General features: G+C 44.1%; 1 protein-coding gene across 4 annotated transcripts in view; it reads right to left on the reverse strand.

Moving 5' to 3' along the window:
* Nucleotides 1–19,247, reverse strand: part of TICRR (TOPBP1 interacting checkpoint and replication regulator) — a 1,117,313-nt gene that overhangs the window by 185,444 nt on the left and 912,622 nt on the right. For 2 of the 4 annotated variants that reach the window (XM_069624305.1, XM_069624304.1), the window contains exons 18-20: nt 6,587–6,724; nt 6,185–6,327; nt 3,030–6,093 (exon numbers count right to left, since the gene is read on the reverse strand). In XM_069624305.1, coding sequence (XP_069480406.1) covers nt 3,030–6,093; nt 6,185–6,327; nt 6,587–6,724 — 3,345 coding nt within the window. Of the gene's footprint in view, nt 1–3,029; nt 6,094–6,184; nt 6,328–6,586; nt 6,728–19,247 lie in introns of all 4 variants that reach the window. The other 2 variants (XM_069624303.1, XM_069624302.1) reach the window with 1 other exon arrangement.

The raw sequence follows: 19,247 nt of genomic DNA on the forward strand, positions 1-19,247 counted from the left end.
AGGCGCCTTGAACGTCAGTGGCTCAAACACCCATCCCCCCCCTCTACCCAATCTGCTTACTTCTCTTATCATACCCTCTACGACTCATGCCTCAACTCTGCGAAACGCTCCTACTACTCTGACCTTCTCCAGTCACATTCCTCTCACCATCACCGCATCTTTCAAACTTTAACCCAACTTCTCTCTCCATCTACTCTTGATCCCTCCACTGCCTCTTCTCTCACTGCTACTGATCTTGCCTCCTCCTTTTGTAGTAGAGTCCTCAATCTGTCAAACCATCCTCTCTTCCCCCTCCTACTCTCCTTCTCCTTCCCCCCCACCTGTGCTTTGTCCTCTTTCTCTCCTGTCACGCATTCTGATGTAACTCTACTCCTATCCAAAACTCATCCTACTGCTTCTCCCCCTGACCCTATTCTCTCTCCCCTAATCCCAAAAATCTACCCCCACCTCATACCCTAGCTCACCTCCTTCAATATCTGCCTCTCAACCTCCAATTTTCCTTTTAAGCACGCTACTATCATCCCTAGTCCCAAAAAACCTTCTGCTAACCCCCATCTTGCTTCCAATTATCGCCCCATCTCTCCATTATCCTTCCTTTCTAAACTTCTTGAGCGCATTGTCTATTCTCAACTCGCTTTATTCATCTCTAATCACTCACTCCTTCCCTCAACCCAATCCGGCTTCCGCCCACTGCACTCCACAGAAACTACCCTCACCTCTGTTCTTAACTCTCTTCTCTGCATGCTACTCAAAACACTCCTCCATTCTTATTCTCCTTGACCTTTCCGCTGCTTTTGATACTATCGACCATCCTCAACTCCCGCTCATCATTTGGCTTCAAGGACAACGTTCTTAACTGGCTCTCCTCTAATCTTTCTAACCGCACCATTTCTGTCTCCTGGAGTGGCTCCTCTTCCCCCACTTTTCCCCTAAACCACAGCGTTCCCCAACATTCTGTCCTCGGCCCCTTTCTTTTGCCGCTCTACACCTCATTCTTAGCTCCTATTATCTCCTCTTTTGGTATCTCGCACCATTTCTATGCGGATGACACCCAGCTCTTCCTCTCCTCCTCTCCTGACATTCATGATAAACTTTCTTCTTGCCTTTCTGTTATTAAATCTTGCATGTCCTCACACTTCCTTACTCTGAATGCTGATAAAACTGAACTCCTTTTTGGCCAGCTAACACTGTTCCTCCTCCTTCCCCTCCCCCCTTCATTCTCTTTTCCCCCTCCCAGCTCTCCTCTCCCCATGCCCGTAACCTTGGTCTCCATATTGACCCTCACTCCTCTCTCTCTCACCACATTTCTCTCACTGCTAAATCCTGTCGCTTTCCTCTTTACAACATTCGCAAGATTCGACCCCTCCTTACCTTTCACACCATTAAACTTTTAATTACCTCCCTCAACATCACCACTCATCTACTGTTCCTCCCTTCTCTTTCGACTCCCCTCCTCATCCCCCCCCCCCCTTAAATTCATCTACCACTCTGCTATCCGCTCCCTGTGCCTTTTCTCACCTCTTGATTCCATCTCCTCCTCCCTCACCTCTCTAGGCTGGCTCTCTTCACTCCCAGCTCAAGTTCCTCTGTCTTGTTCTCAAATCCCTCCATGGTCTTGCCCCCCCCCCTACCTCTCCTCCCTTCCTTCCTTCCTTCTATACCCCTTCTCGTTCTATGCGCTCGGCTAATCTTTTCCTACTCTCTCCTCCTACACCCTGTGCCCCCTCCCTCCAACTTCTTGCTCCCTTCTACTCGAACCGCCTCCCCCCTTAACATCCGCTCTTCTCCCTCCTACCCTTCTTTTCGCTCTTCCCTAAAATCTCATCTCTTCCACTCACCTCCCTAACACCCCACATTTCCTTTCCTCCTCCCTTCCCCTCTACTCTCACCTCTTACTCCTGCTCTTCCTTCCCACTCCTTCCCATCTACCTCCTTCCTCCCTTCCCCCTGCTCGCATCCAGTCTCACTTTTCCCTATCTTCTTCCCTCACATTCACACACTCCCTCTTTCCCCCCATTCTTACCTCTAACATCTGCTACTCCCTTGCACACCTCTCCCCTCCTTACACCCTCCTCACCTCTGCAATACTGTAAGTTGTTCATTATACTGTTTTCAGGTTGTGGTTCAATTGTCATTTTATGCTTGCTGTATGTTACTTGTTCTGGAGTAAAGGGCTATATAAATTCAATAAAATACAAATACAGTATGCTGCATACATTTCAGGGATTTTTTCTTTTACTATGTCTTGGCAATTCCCTCTCCGGTTTACTAATGGTACAGTATTTATAGGGGAATCAAGGTGGATTAGACTGCAAGCCACTTGGAGAGAAGGTTAAAATGGTGGGTCGTGATCGCTTTCTAGCCGTTCGAATACCCGAATTTCAGAAAGAACTTTGCAGATGTCTAATGTACTTAGAATGTAATCAATATGAAATTTAAGCTCTCAAAAACACAGTGCTGGAATTGTAAGAGAATGACGGGGAGCCTCCTTCATATGTTATGGTACTGTGGCTCACACCATAATTTCTAGTCAAAAGTCCTTGCATGTATTGAACTTGTCACAGGCACTGAGCTGCCTCAGGATCCCCTCTTAATTCTTTTCAGGTATTCCAATAGGCCTCACATATGCCAAAGTTCCACAAACTGTGGTGCTACTAAACTCTTATGGTGAAAAGGGAAGCCGGCCATGAGACCCTCCTGTAATGGATATGAGATTTAGTATGGTTGTCAGCCAGAGAAAGGATACCACATGTCAAGAAATATCTTTAGGATAAATTTGAACTGCTTTGCAATGCCTTTAATGAACGGTATACATGTACATAATATCTGTGGTCTAGTTTTCCTCTTTGTTTTTGAGTCGTCTTCCCTTACCTTGCATTTTGTAAATTTTGCAATGACAAATATAGGTTTTATAGAACATTTTCAAAGTAGGGTCCTTGTAGTTATCCATACTTTCATGCAGAACAAAATAATGTACATGACAAAAAAAAAAGTAATCTGAATTCTTAATACAAATTAATGCTTCTTACCTGAAAAACCGAAAACCTCATCCTCACCGAGGGAACTCTGCAGCACAGAGCTTTTGTTTGAAGACGACCTACTCCTGCTGCCAAAATGTGGTTCGTACACTTCCTGCTCTGTTGCAATTTGATCTTTCAGTGGACTTCTGCCAATTTCAAAGTCAATCGAGCTGAGATCTTGTGTTCCTTTGTCCGGAGAGATGCACTCGTACCTGCGTTTTCTAGACTTTAGACCAAAGGTTGCAATAGCATTACATTCTTGAGATGCAACATCCCCCTCCATTACAGGGGACTGGTCCTGAAGCTGGCTAACACCTTCTACTTCAAATTCTCCAAGAACAACACTCCTACTGCTGCTCCCAGAAATGGCAATGTCCATTTCTTCTATAATAGGCTTGGGGTCCATGCAATCTTGAATCCTCTCACTCTTCCCGCTCGCTGCAAAAGAAATGGCAGTAGCTTTTTTTCGCCTTGGCCAATTTTTTATTGTGTCTGTAGTCTTTTCTTTATGTTTTGGGGATGGGGTCCAGGGAATGCCAACATCAGCATGGCATGGGGAAGTGGTGTTGGCAGTGCATCTTGTTGGTGTGTATGATTGGCAGATATAAGTCTGCAATCCACCCTTCCCAGGTGTATTATGAGAAGCCCGGAAACAAGATGGAGAAACACAGACTGCTTCCATTTTGTTTGCATGTCTTCCACACCAAGGGCTGTTTGGCTCACTGAAAGGACTTTCATCTCCAATGCGTTTGTGGGTTACTGTAGTATTTTTTTTGCTGGTCACCTTAATGTCGGGGGTTGAGCAGGAATGTGTTCTTTTTATCTTAAGTTTGGGTAAGCCAGAAGCTTGCATTTCTAGTTCAACCTCATATGTAGGGGTACAAGCTTTGAGAAGTTTCCTTTGACTTTTAGGAGTAGAAAAGTTTGGAAGAAATTCAGGTGTTCCAAGACGTGATCCAACTTCTCTGTGTCTCCTATCCGGTGTGCAACGGAACTCATAAGATGGTGTTGAAAACAAGTCGCTTTGATTTTCTGGCACAGCTGCAATAGGGTTTAGAGCACTAGAGCTTGAATGCTTTCTAGTAACAAGGAGTTTCATTTTAAGCCCCATCTCTTCTGTTGATAGAACCTTGGCTTCTGAGATATCAATGCTTTCTTCCATTTGAGAACTAGTTGTAGTTGATTCAGAAGAGCTAGATAGTGTTAAAGAAGACGTATCCAGTCTTTCACAGACAACACGAACCTCTGAGGTTATCTGACTAGTTACAGGCAAATTAAGCAACAAAGTACTACTTGGCAAGTCTTTGCCATCTTTTGTTTTTGACACAGAAGTTTGACAAGGTTGTAATGTTTCACTTCCATAAATTGCAATATTTTTACCATTACCAAACGCCCCATCATTCACAGCTTTTAAAGGAAGGGTAAGATCATTTCCTTCACATTCAACATCTTGTTTTTCTGCGCACTGCCTTGAAAGGTTGGCATTTTGAATACAGCTAGAAGGTTCTATTGAACAATGTTCCAATTTTGGAGGATATTTTTGTATTGTGTCAAATGTTGATTCAGTTTGCATCCTAGCTTTATTACAAGAAGTGAAGTACAAGGCTACTTCAGAAGTTGGCAGTGTTAAACCTGTGGAGACTTCAGGAGAATTGAGAAGACATAAAGGAGTCCTAGGAGAACCAACTTTGAATTTATTGGGTGTAAAAAGGCATGCGGGTGAATCCATCACTGTGTCTACTTTTGTGGCAATGCCTGCAGTACAGTTCAATAATATAGCCTTCGATTTCTGGGGTGTACCCTTGTAGCTCTTTTGTGGGGTGCAAAGGTCCTGTAATTTAATATCCCAATCTTTAACTGGGGAGTTTTCAAACTGGGAACATATCGTTTTTGTAGGGGTACTTGAAGCTAGCAGTGTTACTGGTTCATGAGGTATTCTAAAGGCTTTCCCCATTGAAGTGCATGGATGCTGCATCTTTGCCTCAACAGCATTATCTGGAGAGTTTTCTGATTGCAGAAATTTGGATTCTGCATTACTCCCCACGATCAACAGTTGCTGAGAGTCTGTGAAGACACTTTTGCTTGGGTTACATAAACCGTGCTGGTTTATTTCAAGTATGCTAGATACAGACGTTTCTGATTGCATTTCCATTTCTACAGGACTTTCAGTTCTCTGCTGAATTAGATCAGTTGTCCTCATTGAAGCTCCCAGGCTTTGAAGGTTCGTTAGTAGAACTCTTGGTGACAATGTTTCCAAAAGCAAAGAGTTTTTCGAAGGCATACCTAAGCTTGAAACCATTTCCTTAGGAGAAAGTCCCGAGTTATTACATTTCCTTGGAGTACTATAGACATGCCTGTTTATTTCCAAAACCTTTGCTGGTGAGTTTTCAGATTGAAAAGCTTTAGTTTTTGTAGGAGCTGAAGATGGTATTGTGTCCAGCCCTTGAATGGTCCTCATGGATTTCCTCCGTGGAGTACACAAACCCTGAACACTTAAATCTGAAGATGAAGCAATTGTTTCTGGCTTTTGTGGGGTTCTCATGGATTTCCTCTTTGGAGTACATAAATCATGAATACTTGAATCTAAATGTGATTTGCTCTCTCGCTTTTGCGGTGTTAACATGGTTTTCCTGCTTGGAGTACACAAACCTTGAATACTTAATTCTGCAACTTTGGATGCAGATTCACCAGTCTGTAGTATTCCGGTTTGGATTGTTTCATGCAACGCTTTTCTTGGCGTTTTATAAGGGCTCTTAAAAACAGTAAAGGTTTCATTGGCATTCTGAAGTTTATCAAAAGTCTTCGAAGATGAGGAAACATTTTCGATTGCAAAACTATTCTTTTGAGGCGTTAGTTGTGCTAAACGGTCACTTCTCCGCTCAGTTTTGCATAGAGACATTTGAGACAAAAACTTCAAACCTTTTTCTGCTGGGTGACCTGCTGGACTTTTTAACAACATATTAGCATGCTTTTGTGGAGTCCTGCAAGGAGTGGGTGATGAACAAGGAGATTTATACAGAATTCCATTTCCGAAAACTGGATACTGATGCTCATCTAAGGTTTTGTTGAGCGTCTACAAACAAAAAAGTAAAATACAATTAGATTAAAGAAGGAGGGCAAGTGGAAGAAATGAGGCCTGTCCTAAACGTCTGTGCTCTAGTTACCTGACAAATTACAGACATTTCAGAACAAGATTGGTTTTTTCGAAGTCTCTTTGAACCAGGTGGACTGTCCATGCCAAGAACTGCGCCAAAGAGAAGTCTTTTGGGAGAGTTGACCGTTGGGAGTCCTGGTAAAGAGATATCACCTACAAAAATTGAAAAACAAAGCACACTCAATATAGCAAATGACAGCTGGGTATCATGGACATTTTTATTACATATAACAGTGTGGGTGGGAAAATTAGAAATGGCATTCCAAAAAGTGTGTAGGGTAAATCGACATTTAAAAAAAAAACAATACATTAAATCTCTCACACACAATCCTGAGTAGCACACACCCAAATCACAATGCTTTCTAAACATAACTTTACTAAATAGGTTTCCTCACTGTGTTACGAAACATACCTGTGTTCCTCAGAGGCTGGGAAGAATGCAATCGCTCAAGATTACGTGACTTGGGCTGGCTAAATGAATAAAAGGAGCCAGAATGCTTCCTGCTGATGGACAATTGCTTAATTCTTGGACTTCTCCTTAAGTTTGCTTCTTCTGGAAAAAACAAGTTTTGTTTTAACTCTTAACACATGAAAACACGTATGCTTATAGTACTAGTGCCGAGTAGGACGATTCCTTTATCCCCCAGTTACATAACCAGACCCTAACAGAACAATCCAAGATATGATATGGCTTTTATAACACGCCTATACACAAGTGTTTCAAGACAGATATTGAAAATCAGAGGCATTTTCTTTTTTCAGAATTTACATTAGACCATGTTGTATTGTTATGAATAGACTATGAATAGAAAATGGGAACCCTGTTTTAGCCCAGTTAAGTTGTGTTCAGCATTGTTAGGAGAGGTTTCCCAAAGTCCACCTGGAGGTAAGAGACTATAACACTATCTCTTGGTATACAGGTCCCCAACTCTTAGTATAAGTCTGTACTACCCAAAGGATTGGTAGAATGGCAGGGCAGCCAGGCTCATTTTAGGAGAAGGAAGTGAGCTGTAGTTAAGTACAATGAACCTAGACAATACATTAGCCCAAATAAACTCTTACACAATGGAAGATATAGTAAAATATACATTTATTGTATATACACAAGGCAAAGTAGGTAAATACATTTTTAGACTAACCAATACACATAGGAAATATCAACAATACTTTTCATAGGTGACTGCTTCAATAGTATTTGCTAGCACCACAATTGTTACAGAAAAGTACAGTAATGACAGTTCCATTTTTTAAATAGTAGTGGCACGCACTCGCATTTGGTACAGTGAAATGACAGTTTCATTCATTTACGAAGTCACTCAGATAAAGTCTGTAGGAAGGAAAAAGGTTACTCAGTACGAGTAGTAGGGATTTACTTCTTAGTAACACTTTTCATGGCTTCTAATGCTTTAACAGTCCAATCCCTAACTAGTCAAGAGTTCATTAAAGTCAGTGTAGGATGGGAACAACCCATTGTTCGCAGGGATGGAAAGGGACGGACCCGTGTCGCACTATCGGCACGTCTGGGGCTGCCAGTAACAGAGCAGAGCAGCAGGAGTGAACAGCCCCCGCCCTCGCGGAGGAGCCGACTCGCTCGCGTCACAGGAGTGCCGTCTCTCGCTGTAACCGTACAGAGGAAGATTAATTAACTCGGCCACAGCAGTAAAGAGCTTAAAACAAACAGGCAGTCAACTGCAAACCTGCCTGCGGTGGTGATAATCAGGATACAACCTTCCAACGCAGATTAAAGGGAAACATTCCAGACAGAATGAGCAGCCCAGGCTTGCCAATAACGCACGTGGCACACAAACGCCACAAGCCTCAGGAGCTCATTGCTAAGCAACACTCAGGGAAAAAAATAAATCGGTCAAAGCAAGAACTCTTGAGACAATACAGCCACCACAGATACAAGGTGCTAGCCCAAGGAAAAAAAGTTAAAGCGTTAAATAATAAAAAAAAGAGGTATATTGCTAATACACAAATTAAAGTTCCTCCATCCACACAATGCAGCAGTGGACGTGCCACTCAACCTGCAGGTCGAGGTACATGCACCAAGCACCGAGACACTATGTCTGAATTTGAATGGAGTGAAGAGGAGCAGGCACTTGACATAGCAGACAGCTTTAAAGAGGTGCTAGGGAGCTTGTTGGTGGATGCTGCGACACCGGGTGTCAAACCCTTACAAGACAGGCTGGCTATGTTAGAATCGATGCTCAGTCAGCCTCGTATAAGCAACCAGTCCACTAAGACTTCAGACCGAGGCAATAAGGGGTGTACAGAGACCCGTAAGAGGAAATCCTTTGACCCCCTGGGTCGCTTTTAGGAGCGAGCAATGAGGCCCCAGCGGCTGCTGACTCCTTCGGGACGCTGAGAGACGCCTTCCTACAGAAGTTAGGGGGTGCCAAGCCTCAAGCCCCCCTCCCCAAGGGAAGATAATATGGGAACAACTCTCGAGAAATCAGAAGAAGAGTCTCCAGAGACTGTACTGTCCTCGCAAGGGGAGGAGGAGAAGCCAGAAGAAGACTGTAGAGATGAGGCAATAGCAGAAGTGAGAAAAAAAGGATGAGGCGCGCCCTCTGGTGCCCAGTCAGGTTTACCTGCTTCAACACAGTTGGTCTTCTCCAAACGTTTTCTTGACTTTATCCATCATCAGGGAGGCTGTTTTCCTTTTCAGGTGTGTCTAATTGATTTTCATTAAAATCAATAAGGATTCTGGTAGCTGTAGTTGCACAAGTTTTTCAATGGAGGTGACCAGTGACCAACTCTCCTCCATAGCACAAATCTTACCCTTGATAGGGGGAGGGGAGAAGCCATCAATATGACTCCTTAGTAGGGCATGAGGACCCCGGTGCTGCAGCCTCCGATAACCGGGATTTATGTAACCATTGTGGAAAAAAAAGAGGATGAGGAGCGCCAGAGTGTGCGCCTCATCCTCTTTTTTTCCCTACAATCACCCTCTTTATTTCGCAATAGCAGACGTGTTTGAACCGGAAAACACCAGGAACCCCAGGTCAACAGACTGGCAGCCCTTACCCAGAGTATCAAAATACATGGTGCAGCGGCTCAGGAAAGCGCTGGAAAAATAAGCAAGACAGCACATCAGGGCGGAGTGCCCCCGACCAGACTTACCTGGCAAGGTAGCAGAAGCTCCAGAATTAGACCCAAAGATGCTGGCTTATGTCACGAAGACTAATAAAGACCCACGCAAAGGAATGGACAGGTCCTGGCAAAGCTGCCAAGAGTAAGTACATCTAGCAGGACTACTAGCCAAAAATAATGCACCTAGCGGAACGACCAGAGATACCGGAGAGGAGGTGGATCCAGATGTGCTAGCAAAGTGGACCCAGAGTGCAGTCTGCCAGCTCAGAAACGCAAACTGAGCAATATCCTCAGAATGGAGGAGGGGGCTTTTACTCAAGATCGATGCAGAGCTGGGAGACCTAGCCACATACGAAGTGGGAGAAGCAGCGCAGAGACTCCTATTCGGGGAGACCTTCGGGAAAGAGATGGGGAGGTTTGTAGGAACTTACACCTTGTTAAAGAAAGGCCAATCCTCCATAAGGAAGATCTTCCCAAGCAGAGTTTTTGCAGGTACCGGCCGCTAGAGAGGTCACGCAGCCGGTCGATTCCACGGCGCTAGAAGACCTCAAAACAGGGCACATTATGGGAAGAATAGGCAGCAAGGCTCCTTTTTCCCCTCCAGGGGATGCTTCCCCAGAGGTCGCAGGAGTCCAGGAAGAGGACAAGGTCCCATCACAGGTGAGAGCCAACTCGTACCCACCCAAACGGGGGAGGGGGAGGGGGGAGTGGAGCAGGACAAGGCAATTCTGGCAGAACTGGCACATGCTTCCAGCGATGCATGGGTGCTACAAAAAGAGAGTTGCAGTTAGAATTTGTGCAGCAGCCAGTTCAAACGAGCACCCTGCATGCGATTTGCATAGCACAGGCAGAGAAAGACATCCACCATGCTTTATAAGCAACATATTCATGGTAAGCCCTGTGGCAGAAGGGCTGTGTGAACTGCTGTTTAGCTGTGGCGGCTAGACTGTCTTTTGTCTCTTCGAACTCTTTGGATTAACGTGGCTGGATTGAAAAGAGGAAGCTGACCCTCCTCTTCTCCCTTTTTCCAGTCGTCAGCACGAGCAAACTGAAAAGCGAGCGGTGAAAAGGACGCCGCCGCTTTAAGTGCTTCGATTCCGAGGATTCCCCTCTCCTTGACGTGAAAGTCACGTGACATCCAGCAGGGGATATCAGCTGATCCAAGCCGCCCTTGCGGCGTAAGCCCTGTGGCAGAAGGGCTGTGTGAACTGCTGTTTAGCTGTGGCGGCTAGACTGTCTTCTGTCTCTTCGAACTCTTTGGATTAACGTGGCTGGATTGAAAAGAGGAAGCTGACCCTCTTCTCCCTTTTTCCAGTCGTCAGCACGAGCAAACTGAAAAGCGAGCGGTGAAAAGGACGCCGCCGCTTTAAGTGCTTCGATTCCGAGGATTCCCCTCTCCGTGACGTGAAAGTCACGTGACATCCAGCAGGGGATATCAGCTGATCCAAGCCGCCCTTGCGGCGTAAGCCCTGTGGCAGAAGGGCTGTGTGAAACTAACGCTGTGAGCGCTGTCTGGCGATTCCTGAAGAGCACAGGTAAGAAGTAAAGAAATGGCTGAGGTGGGTCCTCAAACACGATCGCAACTAAAGACTTGTGCACAGGCTGTAGACAAATATGTGTCTCTAGATGGCAAAACGATCACCAGAAAGTGTGAGCTTGAGGGGTATAATTGGTCGACCCAAAAGCAACAAAATGACATAGCGGAAAATGTGGCACACACCACTCTAACTGTCCAAGCATTACAATCTTCAAGCACAAATGCCTCTGTGTTTCCTTCACTAGCTAAACTCACTAGTATATACCTTGCTCGAATCTCGTCTGAATGTGCCCCAATAAAACGAGTTGAGGTAGAAGGGAAAAGTATAGCAGACATCGCCCCCAAGGGTGACAAGTCAAACTATGACAGCTGTAAAGAAATCACAGGGAACAGTGAAATCGCCAAGGAGGACGACGCAATCAATGCCAAAAGTAATTCACATTTAAATAATAAAACCAGCGTGTGCTGCTTAGAAGTAAATGCAATTGAAATCTCACAAAACGGATCAAATGATAATGCGATTGAAATTAATCCAGTGGTTTTTGATTCTCCATTTGACGTAACAGACCTTGAATTGTTGAAACTCGAGGTTCCAGTTAGAACGTGTGAAGAAAGCTCAATGAGATTTATTTACCCGCCCACAGAAAGAAGGAAAAACGACGTGGGAGTGAGAAAGATGCTAAATAAAACAATAGCAAATCCAGGGCAAATATGTTACAAAATGCCCGTTTCTATCAACAAACAAGGTCCAAACAAAATTCTGACAGACAAAGTAAACGGAAACAGGGCAACCACGGAATCAAGGCTTGTGCAGGGTCCAGCAAGTCCGAGCAAAAGTAAAAATGGTCAAAACAACAACGAAATCATGAAGGCAAATGACCAAAAGCAGACCAGTACCTTTGACTTTGCAGGTCGCGAAGCACGGCTTACAGAACGCCTAAAAGCCGATTTTGAAGCGATGAAGCACACATTGGCTGAAAGCTTTACCGACAAATACAAATCTAAAGACAGCCAACCATGTACGGAGTCTCTTCAAAATGCTGCAAACAACGAAGAACGTCTAAATATACAAACTCCTCCTGCAGTACACGGCAGATCAGGGTGTCGTGACCAACACTGAAAGACCAAGGTTTAAAAACTACTTCCATGGCACTACGGAAAATACACCTAATGACAAGCTGCATGATTCTCAGGAAAAAAGGAGCTGTATAAGAAATCCTTCACAGCCAATGGTAAGCTGCTAAACGCCAGTCGTGATGACCTCTTCAGTTGATGTCAGTCCATTGTCGCCGATGATCAAAGAAGCTCCAAATCAAGATAGACCCGTTAGGGAAAGAGAGGATTGATTTAAAACACCACGACGCAGAAAACGAGTCATCACTAAAATCCTATTTGTCTACGGCGGCAGCCATACAAATTCATAACTTACTCGCCGCAACGTCCATGGCACTAATTCCATTCATCAAACTATATGAATCTCTTCACGACGAACTACAAAACAATAATGCGTTACTTAGACATTTAAATGAAAAAGTTTACAAAATGGAAAGTGCAAATGCAGAATTCAAACAACAATTCGAAAACGAAGTGTCTAAAACTTGGACCCGGCACATTGAGCTAAGCACACAGCTTAGGAATGATCACATGGAAAAAAGTTCCTTACTGAATTCTTTAAGGTGCAGCTTAACGCAGGGTCCATTGCATCTCAAAAATGTGCCCCAAGCCTCCGCGAGCCTGATAGAACCGGACAAGAGCATGGCAATTTTGCCCTCTGACGGCAGCAATGGTGGCAAAAAGCCCATATGATCAAACCATAAAAATGATACCACAGAATCCCACAGTGCCAATTGATCGAAAAGTAAGACCAAAGTACTCAAAATAACGCCCACTCACCAATTGACGAACGGCAAAAGGGTCAGGCGTGCGTTAGCGACTTGCCACTGGCTGAGTTAATCATTTCTGAGGAGCCGCCATCATAGCAGAAAATAAAAATCGTGACTATTGGCAAAGTACATGCCGAAAAATCCTTGGCACTTCCTCATGGGTCGATTGACAAACTAACTTACGGAATCTTTGGAGGCGCAGCAAAAAACATAAGTGATCCCAAATCAGCTGAACCGAATTTGGTAAAGCAGTGCCCAGCTAAAAAAAAAACCTGAAAAAAAGAAAAATCTCGAGGTAGCAAAAAAACATTCTAGTGGCTCGCGAAAGTTCATACGAAACTTGCCTACCCCAGTCAAACAAAGTCTCTTTGTAAGAGATAAACGGGTTCATCAAAAAGGACTGGAAAAGGAGAAAGCTTTAATAAAAATAACAGGAGTAACAGAGAAACCTGACACGACTAATCCCAAAAAAAGAATGAGACTAGATTCAGATAATGTTTCCATCCAATCTATACAATCTTCGGTGGATCGCTGATCTTTCAACTGATTCTGATGATTTCGAAGATGAAATGATGGCGGATTCCGAGGAGTCAGATGGAACATGTCAGGCAATTACAAAGGAGCCAAACGAAGGAGCCGCAAAGTGACTCTTGATGCAACCAAATGCGCAATTAACAAAAAAAAATGAGCCCAGAGGAAAACGGGAAAAAACAAAAAACCCGAATAGCTTACCAAACTCTGAGGCCAGCCAAGAGCTTGACAGAGTGATAAAACATCATGTTTTATTAAATCCAAAACTCACACGAGCACAATCTCAGATCAAATCACTCGCTGCTGAAAAACTCAAACATATTGCAACAAAAGATCTGCAGGGCAGAATACGGATTGAAAACATATTCCATGAGGAAAATGACATAAATCTGAACGGAAGCAATGTCATCCGATTACTGCATTCAGTGCCAATATTGAGAACTGTTACAACAGATGACATTGGAATAGTGGAATAGGTTTCAGAAGAACGTGGAGACCAAGTTCTTCTGCATATAAATTCAAAAGCTGTACGAAAAACCTGCATGGCGGCAAAAGATGAACTCTTGTTCATGGGCTTTGAGATTTCGGATGAAGAGCTACCTTTCTCTAAAAATTCTAGAGGCACAAACACAAGCAATAATGCAAAAGAGTCCTTAGAACAGCGCCGGGATGCCTTGAGAAATCAGATGAAAGCCAGTCGACCAGGTCCATCGCAAAAAAGTGATGTGGAAACAAGGCAAACAAATCATTAGCTAGACATCAACGACCGCGAAGGGCTGGTCACACTGATTTCATGGAACACGCGAGGTTTCCAACACCTATTTGAAGACTTCCCAGTTGATTTGTCTGAAAACTTTCTAATCTGCTTACAGGAGACATGGTTACGAAGCCCGCCTGTAAAGGACGGGTACCTGACTCTGCTCAATCCAGCGGAAAAAAACGCTTGAGGTCGCCCACAATCCGGATGAATTACTATGGTGAAACATGGAACTACATGGGAAGTTTGCAAAACCGAAAACCCAAATAGCCTTGTAAAGGCAACTTTAATTCGAAAATCAAACGGTGAACTTACCGATTCAAAATATCTGCTCGTAATAAACCTGTATTGGAACCCAGTGAAGATTACAACTGAGAATATCATCCAAACAATAACACACATAATTTACAAAAATCAAATGAAATACCAAGACCTATTGATAATCATATGCGGCGATATTAACTTATCCTGGTTTAATGATGAAATGAAACTCATTTCATCAAAAACAAAGGATAAACAGATCATCAGTGAAAGGGGAGTGTGTTGGGACATTGAAATGGACGCAAGAGACTGCGATATGGTAAATGGTCAAATACCTGGAGACATACCGCCGATGTTCACTTGGAGAAATTTTGGTCACAAAAAGATTCTTGACTACATATGGACATCAAGAAATGTATGGACTAAGATCACAAAGCTACAAATTATCCAGACTGATCGAAGTGACCGTGACATCTTGGAATTGTCATGGCCTCTAAGTCAGAAAACAGAAGCAGCATTCTGCAAACTATCAGTTGAAGTGAATCAAGGGCGAAATGGGTTACGCCTAAAAGAAAACCAAATAAAAGTTCTAACAGAGGAGTATCGAATCCTACCTAATAAAATAGCAAATTCAATAAACTATGTCACCTTACTGCCCTATCAACAGACGAACAATCCCATGTTTCAAAGCAACAGAAAATCACACAAGCATGATTGGTTGGAGCAGACTAGTAAACGATCAGAAGAAACTGCTCAATAAAGAAATAAGGAAGCTAAAGCGGAACATGGGAGTGAACGCCGCCCGACAAACCAAACGGCGGCGACAAAAATACCGTAACTGACACAAATCGTTCGCCTGCGTAAGAGATCAAGAACGTGGCGAGTTGATGTTATCTTTGATTCAATCGAATAACGCGAGAGAGATTTGGCGCATTTTAAACAATGCAAATCAAACAGACGTGCTTGCCAATGGAGTTTGAGGGAGCCTGGCAACAACATTTTACAGGAGTTTTTAAACAACCACAACAAAGCCCATTAACAGACACGAACAGTGAGCTAACGCCTTGGGAAGTTGCAGAAACCGAGGAAGATATACAACATGCACCTCTAAGCTAAAAAAACTCAAGAGCAGCAGGCCCTGACGGCATCTCCAACGTAATGTTAAAAGCACAAAGCGGCATGGTCCATCTTCATCGCTATACTGTTTGACAGAATCGCATACCAAAAATCACTCCCAGCATCCTGGACTGAGGCGATTGTCGTGCCAGTATTCAAGAAGGGGGCTCGGTCTGACCCAGTCAATTATCGGCCAATCGCCCTTCAAGATACAATTGGAAAAATAATGTCTACGTTTCTCCAACAAAAATTAACAACATGGGCAACCAACAAAGGAATCATGGATTGCCGTCAGACCGGGTTCACTAGAGGAGTCGGGACGGAGATTAATCTAACCATAGTAAACCTACTGAAACTAGAAGCCATGTCAAAAAGCTCAAACCTATTTCTTGCCTTTGTAGATATGCAACAGGCTTTCGATACCGTCAATCGTGATCCTTTATGGAAAAAACTCAAACTGGGGATGCCCAGAAAATATTTTACATCCGATAATGGCCTTCCACTCCAAAACATCGATTCGAGTAAGGATAAATGGAAAGGGTGAATTAACTGAAGCAATAGCTATGAACAGAGGGGTGAAACAAGGTTGCCCGCTAGCTGCAGTCTTGTTTAAACTATTCATTGCTGACATCCCGGATGCATTAACAACAATACACCGATTTTCTCCAAAAATAAATGGTCATCAAATCTGGTGCATAACCTATGCAGACGTCCTGGTTCTGTTTGACAAAACCCAAATAGGGCTACAGCGACTAATATTAGGCCTGCAACAATACATGGAGAAAAACAACCTAAGAATCAATGTAAAAAAGACCAAAATAATGACGTTTGGACCGGCAAAATGAAGAAGAAACTGAGACTTTAATTGGAGAATATATGAAGAAATTGAAGCAGTCACTGAAATACGCTATCTGGGAGTTCTAATAAACAAGTCAATTCGAGAAAATAATTGGGCACTAAACCTGCTGCAACGAATGAAAACATTTGCTCTACAAGGAGCTCAAATACATACCTTGTATGGAAAGTTCAGCTTAATTCCAGTGCGGCAGTTTTATGTGCAAAAGGTAGTCCCAGGAATCACATGGCTCAGAAACAGGATGGAATATGGACCATAAAATCTGGGCCAAACTAGAGGGAATTTTCTGGCGGCGAGTGTTAAGACTACCAAACTATATCTCAATCATTGCAATAAGGTATGAATTGGCATTAGAAGAAATACGGCTGCGTCGTCTGGAAATCCCTAGCGATGCTACGAAAAATGCAAATCGCAAATCCAGAACCTGCATACAAGTTATTAGCGCCTAGAGATAACTTGGAATATACAGGACTACCTAAGAGCTGGACGCAAAAGCTCGAAGAGGTTCTAAAAGCGAGTGACATCAAGCTTGAAACATTGCTAGAACAGCCTCAAATCGCAAAGAAAAAGATAAAACAATGGTTCTGGATCCAAAATCTGTCCAAATATGAAGATCTTGCGTCTGCCCTGAACCACAGTCTAGTAATGAACAAATTAGATAAATTGCCTCAATACTTGAAGAAATTTCCTTCACGACGTCATCTAAATGCCGTAAAGACAAAACAAATGTTAGTGGAACGTCATCTTGAAAAATCAGATGACAACGGCTGCCGATTCTGTAAGACCAACATAGAATCACTCAAACATCTAATAACAGAATGCCCAGAACTTAAGACCCTGAGGTCAATCCACCTAAGCCAATTTGCGCCTATAAATGACAACATGGATGAATGGTGGTCAAGAATCTTGGGTGGAAGTTCAACTCATCTGACGTGCTCAGTAATAAACTTTGTGGAAGCCTGTTTGGACACTGAAACTTAAGTCTGGGCTTTGTGAACTGTAATTGGAAGATGCTCGTTTTCTTAAAGGTTTGATAAAAAAATGTTTGTGATAAAAGTTTGATTCAAACTAAAAATTACAATAAAAAAAAACATTCATGTTCCACAGGAAAGAGAAAGTGAGACCAGTCAAACTTAAAAGATCTGAACAGCTGGATAGTGTACCGACATTAAAAGATGGAAGGCATACACCAGTTACGAGACACCTTAAGAGAGGGGGACTGGCTAACCAGGATAGACTTGAAAGACGCCTTCCTCACTGTACCGGTCAGGGGATTGCCGAACATTTCTGGCATTCATCTAGGGAGGGAGGACACTCTGGCAATTCAAGACAATGTCTTTCGGCCTGGCATCAGCACCATGGGCATTCACCAAGCTCATGAAGCCAGTAGCAGCAGCGATCAGGGAGAAAGGGATCCGTATGATCATCTACCCAGACGACATTCTGCTGTTATCGGAAAACCGGGAAACACTAAAATACCAGACATCATGGGTTAAGGAGTTAGAGTGTCTAGGATTTCTAGTCAATCAGGAGAAATGAGATCCGACCCCAGCAAGGCGGCTAGACTTTTTAGGTTTAGCCAAGAAAACGTGCGACATCAAGCAGATCAGAGCGTCCCTTGCTAAACAGATAATCTCCCTCAGAGTGTTGGCGAGGATAGTGGGACTGCTAGCATCTTCCATCCAAGCCATCTTTGCAGGTCCCCTACATTACCGAGCTTTAGAGAGACTGAAAATAAAACCTCTCCAAAAAGTGCTGACATATCAGACAATCCCGCTAGATTGCGAGTCCATCAGAGAGCTGGAATGGTGGTTGAAGAACATGGACACCTGGTACGGGCGGGCCATATTCGGAGACCGACCAGATCTAGTCAGAATCAGACACCAGCAGGATAGGATGGGGGGCATGCTGCGGCTCACTAGAGACAGGAGGAAAATGGAGCGCAGAAGAACTGTGCCTCCATATAAACTGTTTAGAACTCCTAGCTCGATCCTTCACGATCAAAGCATTTACGAAAGGGAGAGTGAACTCATGCATTCTGCTGAAGATGGACAACATCTCAGCAGTGAAAAACATCAATCACATTGGAGGGACCAGGTGCAAGCTTCTGGCAGAGTTAGCCAAGGACTTTTGGCACTTCTGCCTCCAGTCAGGGACATCAGTCAAAGTGGAATACCTGCTAGGGGCTCTCAATGTGGTAGCAGATTGTAACGGTACCCGACAGATTCCAGCGACTGGAAACTGGACCCAAAAGCTTTCCAGCAGCTGGAATAGCTGTGGGTACCAGTACATAGACCTATTTGCGTCTCGGCTGAACGCACAGAAAGACAGTTGGAGATTAGACCTGTCGGCTCTGGGAACCGCTGCGTTTCTGCTAGACTGGAGAGGGAGACTGCTCTACGCATCCCCCCCCTTCGTAATGATGAGCAGAGTTCTGGCGAAAGCAAGCAGAGAGCAAGTGGAGCTAGTGCTCATTTCTCCGATGTGGAATGCTCAAGTGTGGTTCCCCGCCCTGATGTAGCTGAACACGGGTTTACTGTGCATCTTACTAGACGGAGAACGCCTGCTCACGGACCAGCCTGGCCGTTTCAGCTTGAGTGAAAGGGACTCTCCCAATGATAGCGTGCAGGATATCAGGAGATGCTGGACACTGACAGGCATTTCGAAAGACGCGGCTAAGTTTATCACAGAGTCTTGGGCACCATCCACTCGGGGGAGCTGTGATGCAGCTTGGAATAAATGGTCAGCCTAGTACAGAGGGAGACATTTTCATCCCGTTTCAGTGCCTATAGTAGGCCTGAATTTCCTGGCATCCCTACGGCAGGATGGTAAAGCATTCAGGAACATTGGAGTGTATAGGTAAGCAATATCGGCTGGGCACATACCCATAGAGGGAATTCCGGTGGGAGAGAACCCGGCAGTAGTGAGACTCCTGAAGGGGGCCCGAAGGTTCTTCCAGAACCAAAATACGTGCAGCTCTGGGATGTAATGGTAGTTCGACGCATGCTGGCGAGCTGGCCAGCTAACAAATACCTA

This window comes from Ambystoma mexicanum, chromosome 11, assembly GCF_040938575.1.
Source record: "Ambystoma mexicanum isolate Mex_15411 chromosome 11, UKY_AmexF1_1, whole genome shotgun sequence".
Lineage (NCBI taxonomy): Eukaryota > Metazoa > Chordata > Amphibia > Caudata > Ambystomatidae > Ambystoma > Ambystoma mexicanum.